Source organism: Amblyraja radiata, chromosome 4 (assembly GCF_010909765.2).
Source record: "Amblyraja radiata isolate CabotCenter1 chromosome 4, sAmbRad1.1.pri, whole genome shotgun sequence".
Lineage (NCBI taxonomy): Eukaryota > Metazoa > Chordata > Chondrichthyes > Rajiformes > Rajidae > Amblyraja > Amblyraja radiata.
The window spans coordinates 10,793,992-10,810,022 of record NC_045959.1 but is presented as its reverse complement, the minus strand read 5'-3'; the positions used below and the strand labels follow the sequence as shown (position 1 = coordinate 10,810,022).

Below are 16,031 nucleotides of genomic sequence, written 5' to 3'. Positions count from 1 at the left end.
TCAGTCACTGTTGTACAGTTTCTGTCATCAGCATTCGATGAACAGGCCATGTGGTCTGGATGGATGAATTCCGCATGCCTGGTCAACTCCTGTACGGAGTTCTGTCACGGGGTCAAAGGAACCCAGGGCGCCCAAAGAAACGGCTCAAAGGCTGTATCAAGGACCACCTCCAGCATGTAGGCCTAGCCCCAAAAGAACTGGTAACTCGTGCCAGGCCTGGTTGGTGTACAGCCTCTAGGAAGGCGGTCAGCAGTTTATAAGATAATCGCCGAAGCCAATTTATTATTGTCAGAAACAGGAGGAAGGCAATCCTAAATCTATCTCCCCCCCCCCCCCCTCCCCCCAGCAACCTTCATGTGCTCCCACTGTTCCACGAGCATCGGAATTGTGAGCCACACCCGATCCCTCAAGACGAGACTGCACAACCATGCTATTGTCTACGACGGGCCACCACCATATATAGCATTATCTGATCCTATTGAATAGCACGCAAAACAATCCTTTTCACTGAACTTTTGGTACACGTGACAATAATACACCTAATCTTATCCTAATATTCCCAATATAATAACATTGCCTTCCCAGTAGAGTGCAAGATCGTGATGTTTGATGGCAAACTGAAACTATTGTCCTGTGCCTTTTGAGCACTTTTGTGCATCGTAATGATCTACTCCATCACACCTGCCCCCCCCCCCACCCCCCCCCCCCCCCCCCCCCAGTGATCCTTCAGCTGTCCGGCCCCAGCACCAGGGAGCCATATCTGGAGCATCGCATCAAACCCCCCATGTCTCCCCTTGCATGCAATAGTCAAAGTTGGAAGAGGTGCTGTGAAAGTAAGAGAGATGTAGGGGAAGGTATTTCATCTGTGTTTGCGGGGGAAGTTGCCTGGGACGGGGGTGGAGAGGGTGCGAATGGAAGAGTAAACCAAGGAGACATGGAGAGAGTGCTCTCAAAGGAAAGCGGAAAGGAGTGGAGACCGGAAGATGACTTATGGTGGGATCATGTTGAATGTGATGGAAATGTTGAAAGACATGTTGGATGCGGAGGCTGGTAGGGTGAAAAGTAAGGATCATGAGATCTTATAGAAACGTACAAAATTCTTAAGGGGTTGGACAGGCTAGATGCAGGAAGATTGTTCCTGATGTTGGGGAAGTCCAGGACAAGGGGTCACAGTTTAAGGATAAAGGGGAAATCCTTTGGGACCGAGATGAGAAAAACATTTTTCACACAGAGAGTGGTGAATCTCTGGAATTCTCTGCCACAGAAGGTAGTTGAGGCCAGTTCATTGGCTATATTTAAGAGGGAGTTAGATGTGGCCCTTGTGGCTAAAGGGATCAGGGGGTATGGAGAGAAGGCAGGTACAGGATACTGAGTTGGATGATCAGCCATGATCATATTGAATGGCAGTGCAAGCTCGAAGAGCCGAATGGCCTACTCCTACTATTTTCTATGAATCTATGAGTGAGAACCCTGTCCTTGTTTGACCAGGGAGGAGGGGGAGCGAGTGTCGAACTCGCAGTTACCGCATAATCAGATGATGCTTTTTAGTAGCATGTTGCTCTTAGTATCGATTGTACAAAATGTTTACAGCATGTCCTTCCTGGAACGATTACAGAAAAGTCAATGGCAGGAATTTTATTGGTTCCTCCTCACTTATTCTCACCACCTTTTTCATTGCTTCCATTATCAGGCTAAATATGAACTGGAGAGAGACTGGGTTAAACCTACTCCGAACCAATACCGAAAACTGAAAGCTTCCCAGGAGGCTGGAAAGAAACGAGAGGTACAATCAATTAGTCAGAATTTGATGAAATAATCGGCCATGAACTGTTAGTTGCTCTTAATATGTGCTGTTGAGTAGCCTGTGATGAGGATGAGAGATCCTGTGAATTTTGGATTGTAAGTTTTTTTTAAAGATATGTTTTACTTTTCTGTTTTTAATGTTGTGGTCCTCTCTTTATTTTCTAATTTAATGCTAAATGCAATGGCATACATTTGTTCTCCCCTGTTGATCACCTGTTTATAATCACTGAAATCCAATATATTTAGTTGATTGATTAAGGAGACACTGTTCGTTCCACAGCTCACCACAATCCCAGGTTCCTTGTTTCTTGCGCTGCTCCATTAGCAACTTGCACTTTCTGGATCATGAGGGCAAAAGGGCATTGGCACTGAAGGGTGTGGGAGGAGCTGTACCTATTGGGATGTGTCACTGGATGCAGCAAGTTGCATTCTTTTCCTGTTATCAAATATCAAATTGGATGCAATGCATAGTGCAAAGATTATACTTCTACTAATGATCCACATAGATACCCTCTTTGATCAAATTACTGCCATATGTGTTGGTGGAGGCAGATACGTTAGGGCATTTGAGACGCATTTAGATAGGCACATAGAAATGCAGTGAATGGAAAGATAAGGATCACTTGCAGGCAGAGGAGATTAATTTAGCATCATGTTCATCACAGACATTGTGGGTCGATGCCCTGTTCCTGTGCTTTGGTGTTCTATATATGTTCTGTGCATTCCATGCATTTAATTTATTTCATTTAACACAGGGCTGCCAACATTGGGTGAGAGTTGAGAGTGAGAAATTGCGAGGGAGCGTAGCGACCGTGGGGGGGGGGGGGGGGGGGGGGGAGCTTTTGCATTTTTCAGCTTGAAATTGTGCAATCTGGTGCAAACTGTACCGAGTCTTTTAACTTGCACTTGAATGCAACATTTATGCTTAAAATTTGATTAGGTATGAAATAAGGTTAGGCTAAATTACATTCCTAATTCCATTCCACAGTAGAGCCAGGCTCTAATCAACAGGTGCAGCACATGAATGACCTTAGTATATTCATGTGTGGAAATCAGATTATAATTCATGCTGCTATGCATATATATAGAGAAACAAAAAGGTGTTAGACTTCCATTACTGTTCTGCACAAATAAGTCAATCAACCTTACCCTTAGAAACAAGACGAAAATAATGCCACATATTTAACTGTATATGGTTCAATGAAATTAAGATATATATGTAAAACATATATGGAAACAGGCCCTTCGGCCCACCTAGTCCACACCGACCAGCAATCTACGATACACCAGTTGTTTCCTACACGCCAGGGATAATTTACAGAAGCCAATTAACCTACAAACCTGCACTTCTTTCGGATGTGGGAGAAACCAGAATATCCAGAGAAAACCATGTGGTCATAAAGAGAATGTACAAATTCTGTACAGACAGCACCCGTAGTCAGGATCAAATCTGGGCCTGTGGTGCTGTAAGTCAGCAACTCTACCGCTGCGCCAACGTGCTACCCATTAAATTATTTTTTTTGTTATATATTTATTATGGTGTCACATCAATAAAGATGAACACATGATTCTGATTTCTGCCCTTGGTTGGATAACACACATCTCCAGTCATTGTGTTTTATGGCTGGTTTTCAACCTCTTCAGTCTGAAGGTCTCGACCCGAAACATCACCTATTAAGCATATAACCATATAACAATTACAGCACGGAAACAAGCCATCTCGGCCCTACAAGTCCGTGCCGAACAACTTTTTTCCCTTAGTCCCACCTGCCTGCACTCATACCATAACCCTCCATTCTCTTCTCATCCATATGCCTATCCAATTTATTTTAAAATTATACCAACGAACCTGCCGCCACCACTTCCACTGGAAGCTCATTCCACACCGCTACCACTCTCTGAGTAAAGAAGTTCCCCCTCATGTTACCCCTAAACTTCTGTCCCTTAATTCTGAAGTCATGTCCTCTTGTTTGAATCTTCCCTATTCTCAAAGGGAAAAGCTTGATCACATCAACTCTGTCTATCCCTCTCATCATTTTAAAGACCTCTATCAAGTCCCCCCTTAACCTTCTGCGCTCCAGAGAATAAAGACCTAACTTATTCAACCTATCTCTGTAACTTAGTTGTTGAAACCCAGGCAACATTCTAGTAAATCTCCTCTGTACTCTCTCTATTTTGTTGACATCCTTCCTATAATTGGGCGGCCAAAATTGTACACCATACTCCAGAATTGGTCTCACCAATGCCTTGTACAATTTTAACATTACATCCCAGCTTCTATACTCAATGCTCTGATTTATAAAGGCTAGCATACCAAAAGCTTTCTTTACCACCCTATCTATATGAGATTCCACCTTCAAGGAACCATCTGTACGGAAATGTGAATGCGGGTGAGGCAGCATCTGTAGAGCGGTAGCCAAAAATGCTGGAGAAATGCTCGAGTCTGAAGGAGGGTCAAACTCAGACATAGATGCTCTCACCCGCTGAGTTTCTCCAGCATTTTTGTCTACATTGCCATTTTAAATAGTGTACGATGGGCTTAAGCCAATTGCTCGTTCTTTACGGGGAACCCGCCGACAGAAAACTATTCTCATTAGTGAGTGTGGAGGAGTGTGACTTTATTTGTTAATTTATATTATTTTAAAATATTTTTTTGAGTGTGAGAACTTCTGTCATCAGCATGAGAGCGTGAGAATTTCGTCAAATGCGTGATTCTCACGCACATTGCGTGAGAGTTGGCAGCCCTGTTTTAACGCCCATCATCTGGCAGTGGCAGCTGCTGGACTGGTGAGAACCTGAAAGAGAATTTCACTTTTGATCATTTTACCACTTATTTTTAAATTGTCCTTCCTCAGTTCCTTGAACTTATGGAGGAAGTGAAGTTTTATGGCTACCAACATTTCGAGGCCTGCATCTGTGATTATCCGGAGCCTAACTGTCCTACTTCTGTTCGTGTGGGCAATAATGAAATTAACTGCTGCATCCAGTTACCAAGTAACCACATCAAGGAGGCCAGTTTCAAGGTTAACAGAATAAGATGTTGGAGAATCAGTGTACAGGCAAGTATTATTTCTTAAAATGTTGACTCAGTGTGACCTAATATTCCTGCACGTCTAGCAAATGGCGATTCCTGATCATTTAGTTTGTTTAAAATAAAATTTTGAAAGGATGGCTCAAAGGGCCGAATGGCCTCCTCCTGCACCTATTTTCTATGTTTCTATGATTGTTACATTTCTGAGACGAATCCTGTGTACCATCTGTAAAACCTTTGAGAAAATATTTTTAAAATCTTTTATTTACCGTTTTGAAACAGCTGCATCCTGTAAAGAACCGCTGCTTTTGTTTTGGCTTTTCGTGAACATGTTAAAATAAACACCAAGTTAGCAAAGGTTTTACTATCTGCCATGGCTGAGATTTATTTAAATCTATTGTCAACAAAGTGTAAGAAGGGTGTATGTTTGAGGTTTATTTGACTTGAATTTCATGGGAAATTGGTTGTTTATGAAAGCTTTTTTTTAAACAATCTACCTGTTTATCCCTCCTGGGGCTTTTAATGGATTTTAGGCATAAAAAAATATTTGAAGATGGTATTAAAATGATTATTTGATCAGAAAGAGGGATTGGTGACTTTTTGAGCATGAACCGATTCCACGGAGTGGGAAGGAACCTTGCGACATGGATTGGTAATTTATTGTAAGAAAAGCACTTGTCAAATCCTATTAAAGAAGATTTACGCCCCATGTCTGAAACGTGGGTTGTAAATCTTCCTTAGTGGGATTTGACATGAGCTTTTCTTAAGGACTAAACACTCATTAGGCATGGGAACTCAATCAGTTTTTTTTTCCATTTTATTTGACATACTGGAATTTCTTCATTATAATTTTGTATGTATAGTTATAAATGGACTCTAACATTCCTGGGTGAGAGAAGGTAAAGGCTGGTTTCAATCTGAAACCTTGTGGCCTGGCATCTTCCTCACTTAAATATCATCAGACAAGGCCAACTTAGGTCAGTGCAGAAGAGCATTCTGGGAGCAAGCCATGCAGGATCTTTGAATTGAATTGAAATAATTGAAATAATTTAATTGCCACACAACCAAGGTCGGTGGTATTTGGGTTGCCAGCAGCGGTACAATAATAAAGAACACAACCACAATAAAAATTTTACACAAACATCCACCACAGCATTCATCACAGCATTAAAATACCTACCTGATGGAACCAGGACAATGTTATGTAACTGTGCTGAACAACCAGAGCAGCAAGCTGTAGACAGGCCCAGCAATCTTCAGATCAACAGACCTGATCACAACCATCATATTCTGCCACATTCCTGAGTTGGGGAAGTAAACCACCAGAAAAGTGGAGGTTCCGCAAACATTCTTATCATGAGCCCATTGTGTTGCCAACATGCAGACAGGTGTTGAAGTGTGCCCACCTACATGTGAAAAATATGCCCTGCAGCAGAGCCACTTCTACAGTTGTCTTGCACCTTCTCTCTACTGGACCAAGATCATGCTCTGTCAAGTGGCTCATGTACGATGGTTAAAAGAGTCGCACGCTAGTGAATTCTCCTCCTGAATATGGAGTGGCAGATCCTTCATGGACAGCCCCAACAACAATAGACTTGATGCTTGCTTCACTATCAAAGCTCGGGAAAAACGATGTTTTGGCACTGACATTACTGTCCTCAGGGAAACACGATGGGCAGAAGAGTGTCACCTCAATCAACAAGATGGTGGCTGCATCTTCGGGAAGGGTAAACCATAAGAGGACTGACATCTTCCCACAGTGAGCATTGCCATCAAGTATTAACGTCTTTCTGTCTTGGCAACTCTTCACCTGTGGGCTAAGTGAATGTCTCACAAACCACTGGTGCACTCTAACTTGCAACAATGCACTCTGATTATCAGTGCTTATGTTGGGAATTATGTATGTGACCAAAAACGCCCCTGACTTTGTTCTAGCCCAAGATGTTGAGTGATCGTTCTGAATAACCTCAATGCCAAGGTTACATAAAAACTGACAAGTTCTCTGGCAAGGCGTGTCTGCCAATTGTGCTCTATGTTTCTCTGATGTACCAATGGCCAAAACCAGACTCCTGCAAAAGACATGTGTTCCAAGCTCAGTTATGGTACGAGGTTCCCAGGGAAAAGATTCAAGGATTTCATAATTGCTTCTTGAGGAAGTGTAACATCCCACTGCCACATTAGGGAAACATCTGCTGTATGACCAGTGGAATTATTGTAGCATTCAGAAATCCTGGGTCAAACAGATGGCCAACGTGAATGTCAAGAGGAATACACCACATCCCGAACCATCCACCCATTTGCTCCATCATGTCTCTCCTGCCCGACCTATGGCTTATTCTGCGGGCCTCGCCTCTGAAAAGATATGTAAGGAAATTATCTGCAACCACAGGAGACAGTCTGAGGCGGAAATTCCTTCTGCTAGGGCTACTTGGGTAACTTTTCTAAGCAATGATCCTGTACTTCTTCCAGGTTAATGTTTGCTGCCCACAAAGTGGTCCCCACTCCCTCTGGACTCAACACAGACTTCCGTGAAGACTTTGCAGAAATCCCTTTGCAATTTGATCCTGTGTTTCCAGTAGCTGCTTGTTTTCATTCTCAACCACCCTCTGACCTTTTTATGAATATTTCAATGAAGTTCAACTGAACATGTGTTTCCATGGTAATTAATACATGATTTAGGGCAATCTAGTAATTCAGGAAAAAATTTAGCTCGGGTGGCGTTTAAAAGAATTTTATTTTGGTCTAATTTTAACTCTAAGCAAATCATTTCTAAACTTTAGCATTCTTTTACAGATACCACTACAAGAAGAAATTGGACTGAAACTGAGTTTTGAATATCAGGATAGCCAAGATTTATGGCAATGGGTCACGATTTACACACACCAGGTAGGTGTAGCCTTGAGATTTATAAAAGCATTGAGAATGGGAATCCAGAGCAACAGAATGATAGCTTTATCCTTCTAAAGGGCATTTGTTCACACCTGTTTGAATCATTATGAATAGTCCAGAACCTGGTAAAACAATTTGTGTCGACATTATTTGAAGCTCGTGGATGGAGGAAATTAAAGTCTGTGGTCTTACTATCGAGTAGTTAATAGGAAGACCCTTTTATATTAGATTGTTTCCATTTAATACCATATCTTTGAAGGGACACAATAACTGCTGGGAAAGTAGGAACTTTGATTTCTTACCATATCATGAGTTTGCTTCCAAGGCACAGAATTCTATTTCTACGGAGTATTCCAGGTACTCTAAATCAATGTTGACATCTGCCCAAAAATTGTTGGTGTTTTGGCAGTAGTTGACAGCAACTCCAGTTGGTGGAGTGAAAAAATACAGGTGGGGGAGGCCATTCAGCCCAACTGATTTGGACTTCTCTTCAATTTTGGTTCTTCATTTTAATGGCTAGTTTCTAATATTTAATCAATATGAGAACTGTTTTGCTCTTTGATAGTTTTTCCCTGTTCACTCCCCCTCCCCATAAAGGGGGAAGGAGCACAGAAAAAACCTTCATAGAAACATAGAAACATAGAAAATAGGTGCAGGAGAAGGCCATTCGGCCCTTCGAGCCTGCATCGCCATTCAATATGATCATGGCTGATCATCCAACTCAGTATCCCATCCCTGCCTTCTCTCCATACCCCCTGATCCCTTTAGCCACAAGGGCCACATCTAACTCCATCTTAAATATAGCCAATGAACTGGCCTCAACTACCTTCTGTGGCAGAGAATTCCACAGATTCACCACTCTCTGTGTAAAAAATGATTTTCTCATCTCGGTCCTAAAAGACTTCCCTCTTATCCTTAAACTGTGACCCCTAGTTCCGCAACATCGGGGATAATCTTCCTGCATCTAGCCGTCCAACCCCTTAAGAATTTTGTACGTTTCTATAAGATCCCCCCTCAATCTTCTAAATTCTAGCGTGTACAAGCCGAGTCTATCCAGTCTTTCTTCATATGAAAGCCCTGCCATCCCAGGAATCAGTCTGGTGAACCTTCTCTGTACTCCCTCTATGGCAAGAATGTCTTTCCTCAGATTAGGAATGTCTTTCCTCAGAAGAAGCCATTTCTCACCGAGTCAAATGCACCACCAATAAATATTGGCCATTGGCCAATAAGGAATGGTATTGGCCTGAAATGTTGCCTCCTTCCTTCGCTCCATAGATGCTTGACCCGCTGAGTTTCTCCAGCATTTTTGTCCACCTATGTTAAGTAAAGTTTTTTTTCCTTCTTCAACCCTAAAAATCATCAGTACATTAAAATTGAGAATTTTCGTAATTTTTCAATCACATACTGAGTGCTGTTCATTTTATCAACCACTACCATGCTATTCTGATAATTTAAGAAGTAAATAATTTACTCTATAACTTCCTCTAGTTTATTTGTAGGTTTAAAAAAAAACCTAATTCACTAGGTAGCTATTTTTTCTTTATAAATGCCTTCATATTTCTTTATTCTCTAGTTGTAGTGAATTTTCCATTCTTGGGTATTCCCTGTCCATTAGATTATCTTTTCCATCTTAGTTTGAGCATGTCAAAGTCTTGAGCAAAAACCTCAGCCATTTGTTTTAATATGCTTTAAGAAAGATGTCAAGGTGGAACCAGCAATCTTTGGTCACGCCCTTTATTTTCGGGGGAAACTCTTATCAAAAGGCTCAGCACGAACTAAAAATATTGGTAAGAGGGTGGGATGGTGTTTGATTCATAATCAATTTAAGACCTTTATGTATCTATGTGGAATTCAGTGGCTGTAAATGTTATGTTCAAGAAGGAACTGCAGATGCTAGAAAATCGAAGGTACACAAAAAAGCTGGAGAAACTCAGCGGGTGCAGCAGCATCTATGGAGCGAAGGAAATAGGTAACGTTTCGGGCCGAAACCCTGTAAATATCAGTCTGAGGAAGGGTTTCGGCCCAAAACGCTGTAAATGTTATGGCCAGTTTATTGTCCATTTTTGCCTCTTTCTCGGATCGGAATTAATTAGTAGAACGGCCTGGTTTTCTGGTCTTTGGGGTGCTTTTTCATTTATATCCATGAACATTTAATCTCTTGGTATGACCCATCAAAATGTTATTTCTGAAGTGTCTGTATTATTTCATGCTTTGCTAATTGTTGAACCTTTTGCAGGCCTTTCTACTGGGCAGTTGCCTAAAGGAAATCTCAACAGAAAAACCAAAGTTAGCTGGGAACCATGCAGAAATGGTAAGTGTTGAAATACTTAGCTGCACCTCGCACAGAAAATAATGTCACATTAACAGTGCCTGCCGTATTCATGTGGAAATCCACGTGAATTCAGAAGAAATCTACAGCAGTTCCAAGAGAATGGGCTACACCACGTTGCAAATCCTCAGTAAATGTAGTAAATCCAAGCCATTGTGTCATGTTCTGCTTTTTATTTCACACATTAGCTATATTGAAAATTTGCTGAGCTGCACATAATTGCACATTCAATGCATTGCAAAAAACTTCCTGGTACCTGCACGGGCTTCCTGGTACCCACACGAGCTTCCTGGTTCCCGCACGAGCTTTCTGGTACCCACACGAGCTTCCTGGTTCCCGCACGAGCTTCCTGGTTCCCGCACGAGCTTCCTGGTTCCTGCACAAGCTTCCTCGTTCCTGCACAAGTTTCCTGGTTCCTGCACAAACTCAATGTTGCAAATACAGTTTAATGGAATGATAATTAATTAAATGTCAATCAAGCTGTGGGTTAACAATGTTTCAGTCTTGTTCCTGTGAATGGTTACAATTCTTAAATCTATATTACTAAATGTTTGATCTTGACCACTTCCTGTTGTTCTGTATATTGATTTTAGAAAAAACGCTACCACTTACGGCTGTAATTTTTGGCCTTCTTACTCATAGTCCCCCTCCGCTGCGCAGGACAAGAGGATTTTTCCCATCGATTAAAAATAAAAGAGTTATTAGTGTTGGTTTGTGTAAAGGAGTGATATCTGACACACTGTAACCTTTACTGGTAGTTTATTATAGCACATGGCACACACGTCCCAGCACTGACTGCATCCAGCCTTCAGGCGTACTGGGACCTAGTGGGAGGAACAAAGGGAGGATACTACAGTTATACTAATATGATGGGGCGTGGTTAGTGGTGATGAGGTAACTACATTATAGGTTGCATGCATAACCCATCTACATCCTTCCCCATACAATTTAAACAAGTTACAACAATGGCAGGTTTGTTATACAGAACCTGCAAAGCTAAGCATATTCTCCGTAGCGAGCCGGAGGTTTTACAATCCGACCCGAGCGAGTGCGCACAGCACCTTCACCCTCCCCACCCGAAAGAAGAGGAGGAGGGACAGGAACAGAAACAGGACGGGGAGAGAAGGTGGGCGGAGAACCCAGCATGGAGGGGGAACGGAGAGGCACAGGTGAGCCAGGTGAAACAGAAGGGGTAGAATGAGCAGAAGTGGGAGAAAGAGAAGACCTTGCAGGGGACAACAGAGCCTGAGGAGCAAAACCGGGAGGAGCGGGGGGGGGGGGGGGTACCCGAGGCAAAAGGACCGACCGTGGCATGCAGGGAGCAGATGGTACGTTAGTGGAGGAAGGCTCGACACGCGACGGAGGGGTATACGGAATCACAGGAGGTGGTTTGGGCTCGTTAACCGCCAACAGGTGCTGGCGGCTGCGTCGGTATACAGTCCCTTCAAAATCCACGAGGTAGGACCGTGGCGCGCTGTCAAACCCGACGACGGTGGCAAGTCGGGAGTAGCCGGTGGGCGTCTGCAAATGGACGACCTGTCCAGGCATCAGTGGCGAAAGAGGGCGGCAGGATTTGTCATGCGAGCGGCGCTGGATCTCGTGCTTCTGGGCAATACGTTGCTGGACATCAGCAGGCTGCAGGACTTTGGGCATCAGGGACTGCTGGGCAATAGGCATCGGAGGGCGGACAACACGGGACATGAGTCGCTGGGCAGGTGATCCCATGGTACTGTCTCTGGAAATGTTCCGAAGGTTCAGGAGACCCTGATAGAAATCCCCGTTCGAGAGGCGGGTTTGTTCAAGCAGGTGCTTAGCGCTGCGGACCGCCCGTTCAGCTAGACCATTGCTCTGCGGGTACTCCGGGCTGCTGGTGAAATGATTAAAGTTCCACTTTGCAGCAAACGCTCGAAATTCGGCGCTGGTGAACTGGCGTCCGTTGTCTGTCTGCAGCCGGACAGGGGAACCAAACGTGGCAAAGTGACGGCGAAGTTTGCTGATCACCATCTCGGAGGTGATGGCAGGGAGGAGGTCCACCTCGAACCAATTTGAGTAAGAGTCTACTAGCACAAGGTATTGCTTCCCACGCCAGTCGAAAATATCGGCAGCCAGAGAAGACCAGGGCATGTCAGGGGCAGGCTGCTGCAAAAGCGGCTGTCTTTGCTGATGCGGGGCAAGCGAGTTACAGTCCGGACAGGAATCCACCTGGATGTACTTAGCCATGGCCGGCCAGTAGTACTGTTCCTGGGCATGCGAGATAGTGGCATCTGCCCCGGGATGCCCCATGTGGGCGGCGTCAAAATACAAGCCATGCAGCGAGGCAGGGACGACCACTTTGTGTCCTTTGATAATAATGCCGTCACGGAGGACCAACTCATCGCGGACCAAGAAATAGGGGTGGACGCTGGCAGGCAACGAAGTCCGTTTGGTGGGCCACCCGCGCTTGATGACAGCAGCAAGCTGCTGCAGGTCGGGGTCGTTTGCGGTATGTGCAACCAGGCACTGTAGTTGCTGAGAAGGGACGAAGTTAACGTTCAGTACCTGTAAGTCCGACTGCTCGAAGGGGTGCTGGTCGCAGGAGGCCCGGGGGGCCCGGGACAGCGCTTCAGCCACATGCATCTCGGTGCCCCTCTTATATATGATTTTAAAGTCAAAGCGCTGTAGCTGCAGCATCATCCGCTGTAGCCTGGCAGGAGCGCAGTGTATTGGTTTGTTAAGTATCGTTACCAGTGGCTGGTGATCCGTCTCAACGGTGAACCTGGTGCCAAATAGGAAGTCCTTGAACTTCGAACACGCGAAAACCACCGCCAGCAGCTCCTTCTCTATCTGAGCATAGCGCTGCTCTGTGCCCGTCATGGTCCTAGAGGCATAGGAGATGGGCAGCAGCGAGTCATCAGCGTGGGGTTGCAGGCAGGCAGCACCCAGTCCAAATCGAGAGGCGTCGCAAGTGACCACGATCGGACGCAGTAGATCAAAGAACTTCAGGGTAGGTGTGCTGACCAGCCTCGTCTTTAGCAGATCAAATGCCTGCTGGTGGTGTGGAAACCATGCCCAGGCAATGTCCTTCTTTGTGAGCTGTCTCAGGGGTGCGCTCAATTCACTGAGGTCGGGGATAAACTTCCCCAGGTAATTCACCATACCCAGGAAACGCTGCAGACTGACAACGTCTGTCGGGGCGGGCAGCTCTGAGATGGCGCTGGTCTTTTGCGGGTCTGGCTTCAACCCTTGGGCCGTGAAAATGTGGCCAACATATGTGACCTCAGGCACCCGGAACTTGCACTTTGACCGATTAAGCTTCAAATTTATCTGCCGAGCACGGTCCAAAATCCGTCGGAGGTTGCGGTCATGTTCGGCCACATCCCTCCCATAGACCAGTATGTCGTCCACAATGATCGCGCAGGGCAGACCTGCAAACAATTGTTCCATTGAACGCTGAAATACCTCGCTGGCGGAGTTGATGCCGAACGGCATCCGCAAAAACTTAAACCTGCCGAAGGGCGTGCTGAACGTGGTCAGGCCCGTGGAGCGTTTGTCCAGGGGTATCTGCCAGAACGAACGTCTGGCATCGAGGACGGAGAACACTGTGGCTTGTCCCACCTGGGCGGCAACATCTTCGACAGTCCTCATGGGGTAGTGGGGCCGTTTAATCGCCATATTCAAGTCCTTGGGGTTGATGCATACCCGTATCTCATTTTTTCCTTTCTTCAACGTGGCAACCATGGTGGAGACCCATTCGGTTGGATCGCTGACAGCCTCCAGCACTCCCATGTTGACCATGTCTTTCAGCATACTCTCCACCTTGCCCTTCATTGCGAACGACACCCTATGGGGTGGACGGATCACAGGCACCACAGATGGGTCAGTCACGATCTTGTACACCAACGGCAGCTTCCCCAACTTGTCGTCAAACAAGTCTGGGTACTCGGATAGTGGATCCATCACAGGTTGCACCTCGTGGACCGTACGGTCAAACGACACCAGACCAAGATCCTGGCATGCCTGGTTGCTCAGCAACGTCACACAGTCACTGTCCAGAATAAAGAAAGACAGGTCCTGGGAAGATTTCTGCAGCACGCAGTGGAAGGTCGCCCTCCCCACAGGTGTTAGTTCCTCTCCCCCATATGCACGCAAAACAGAGCGATCTGCAATCAGCAGCTCATTCTTCCTTATCTGGTGGAACAGCTTTGTTGACATTACGTTCACTTTCGCCCCCGTGTCCAGCTTAGCAGAGAAGGACTTGTTGTTTACAGTTATATTCACAGAAGGATCGGGGAGGCGAGATCGGCTGTGGAGGAGAGTGTAAATACTTACATCTCCCGTGGAATAGCTGAGCTCAGAGTCGGCGGCAGCGTCAACAGAGGACTGAGAATCCATCTCGCTATCAACTTGCAGAAGGTTGTTTAGGAGTTGTCTGGGAGCTGAGGGCACTTTCCCACGGGACCGACAGGCAGCTGCAAAATGGTTCCTTCTCCCGCAGAAATTGCAGGTCTTCCCAAGGGCTGGGCACTGTGATTCTGTGGAGTGCACGTAATTGCAGTTTGGACACTTTTTAGATCTCGGGTCCCGGGATGTACGAACGGGCCGCGGTGGAGGGCGAAAGTTATCCCTCATACGACGTTGTCCAGCAACACCAGTTAGATTTATGGCTCGGCTGTCAGACCCCCTCTGCCCATGCGGAGGGGTGACCACTTCGGCAATGCGGCACGCATGCATTGCCTGAGTCAGGGTTAGGTCAGGCCGTTGCAGCAGGTCGGCACGTAGCTTCTGATCAATCATGCCAGTGACGAGAATGTCTCTGGTGAGCTGGTCGCGCATGGTTTCAAATCGGCACCGCTGGGCAAGGTGTCGCAGGTCGGCGATGAAGCACTCAACAGGTTAATCCGGCTGTTGCTTGCGTGAGAAGAACCTGGCCCGCTCCAGTATACGGTTGGAGGGCAGGTCACATATCTCCGCGAACTTGCGCAAAAGACATACCGGGTCGTCGGCCGATTCAGCTGGCTCGACCGGCTGCTCGTTGTCATCCAGGACTGCTGGTTCGTAGACAAAGGCTTGAGCTCTCTTCATTGCGTCAGGACCGGCCAGGTTGAACAGGAGTGATGCTTTGACCGCGGCTGGGTCGTTCCGGTGCGCAATATTGACGTAGTGAGTGTAGTCCATCACAAAAGTCGACCATCGCTCCGCAATGTCAGCGTCGAAGACAAGGGGAGATGGCTTTCGGCATGAGGATGCCATGTCAAGGGAAACCCAACACTGGGCACTAACGGGGACAAAATAAATGAAAGCATCCCACTTCTGACACCATGTAAAGGTGAAATATCTGACATACTGTAACCTTTACTGGTAGTTTATTATAGCACATGGCACACACGTCCCAGCACTGACTGCATCCAGCCTTCAGGCGTACTGGGACCTAGTGGGAGGAACAAAGGGAGGATACTACAGTTATACTAATATGATGGGGCGTGGTTAGTGGTGATGAGGTAACTACATTATAGGTTGCATGCATAACCCATCTACAGTTTGAAACACTGTTGGTTGGTAGTTGGTTTGAAATAAAGCACAGCAAATGGTCGGTGGCGGTGGTTGGTTGGAAATAAAACACAGCAAATGTTCGGTGGAGGTGGTTGGTTTGAAATAAAGCACAGCAAATGGTTGGTGGTGGCGGTTGGTTTGAAATGGCAAATGATTAAAAGTCTAAACTTGACAACCCTGTTTGCACTGTATATCGATTTTAGATAAAGCACTACCACTTCCAGCTGTGATTTTTGGCCATCTTCCTCAGTCTTCCTCCGCTCATCAGATGCAAAGGATTCTTCCCATCAATTAAAAATAAAAGTGTTATTAGTGTTAAAAAATGTTGAGAATCACTCTCCTGTCAATCACGCCATGAAGGCCACGCCCCTTCCGGTGGGAGGGGGAGGGATTATAAAACCCGGAAGTGTGGGTGTGGCTCAGTCTCTGCAAGATGGGGGAGGGAGAGGT

The 16,031-nt window shown here is 45.7% G+C and overlaps 1 protein-coding gene across 4 annotated transcripts in view; it reads left to right on the top strand.

The window, feature by feature from the left end:
- Positions 1-16,031, top strand: part of snx31 (sorting nexin 31) — a 106,772-nt gene that overhangs the window by 74,350 nt on the left and 16,391 nt on the right. For all 4 annotated transcript variants that reach the window (XM_033018945.1, XM_033018946.1, XM_033018944.1 and 1 more), the window contains exons 9-12: positions 1,691-1,783; positions 4,659-4,862; positions 7,628-7,720; positions 9,960-10,034. In XM_033018945.1, coding sequence (XP_032874836.1) covers positions 1,691-1,783; positions 4,659-4,862; positions 7,628-7,720; positions 9,960-10,034 — 465 coding nt within the window. The remainder of the gene's footprint in view (positions 1-1,690; positions 1,784-4,658; positions 4,863-7,627; positions 7,721-9,959; positions 10,035-16,031) is intronic.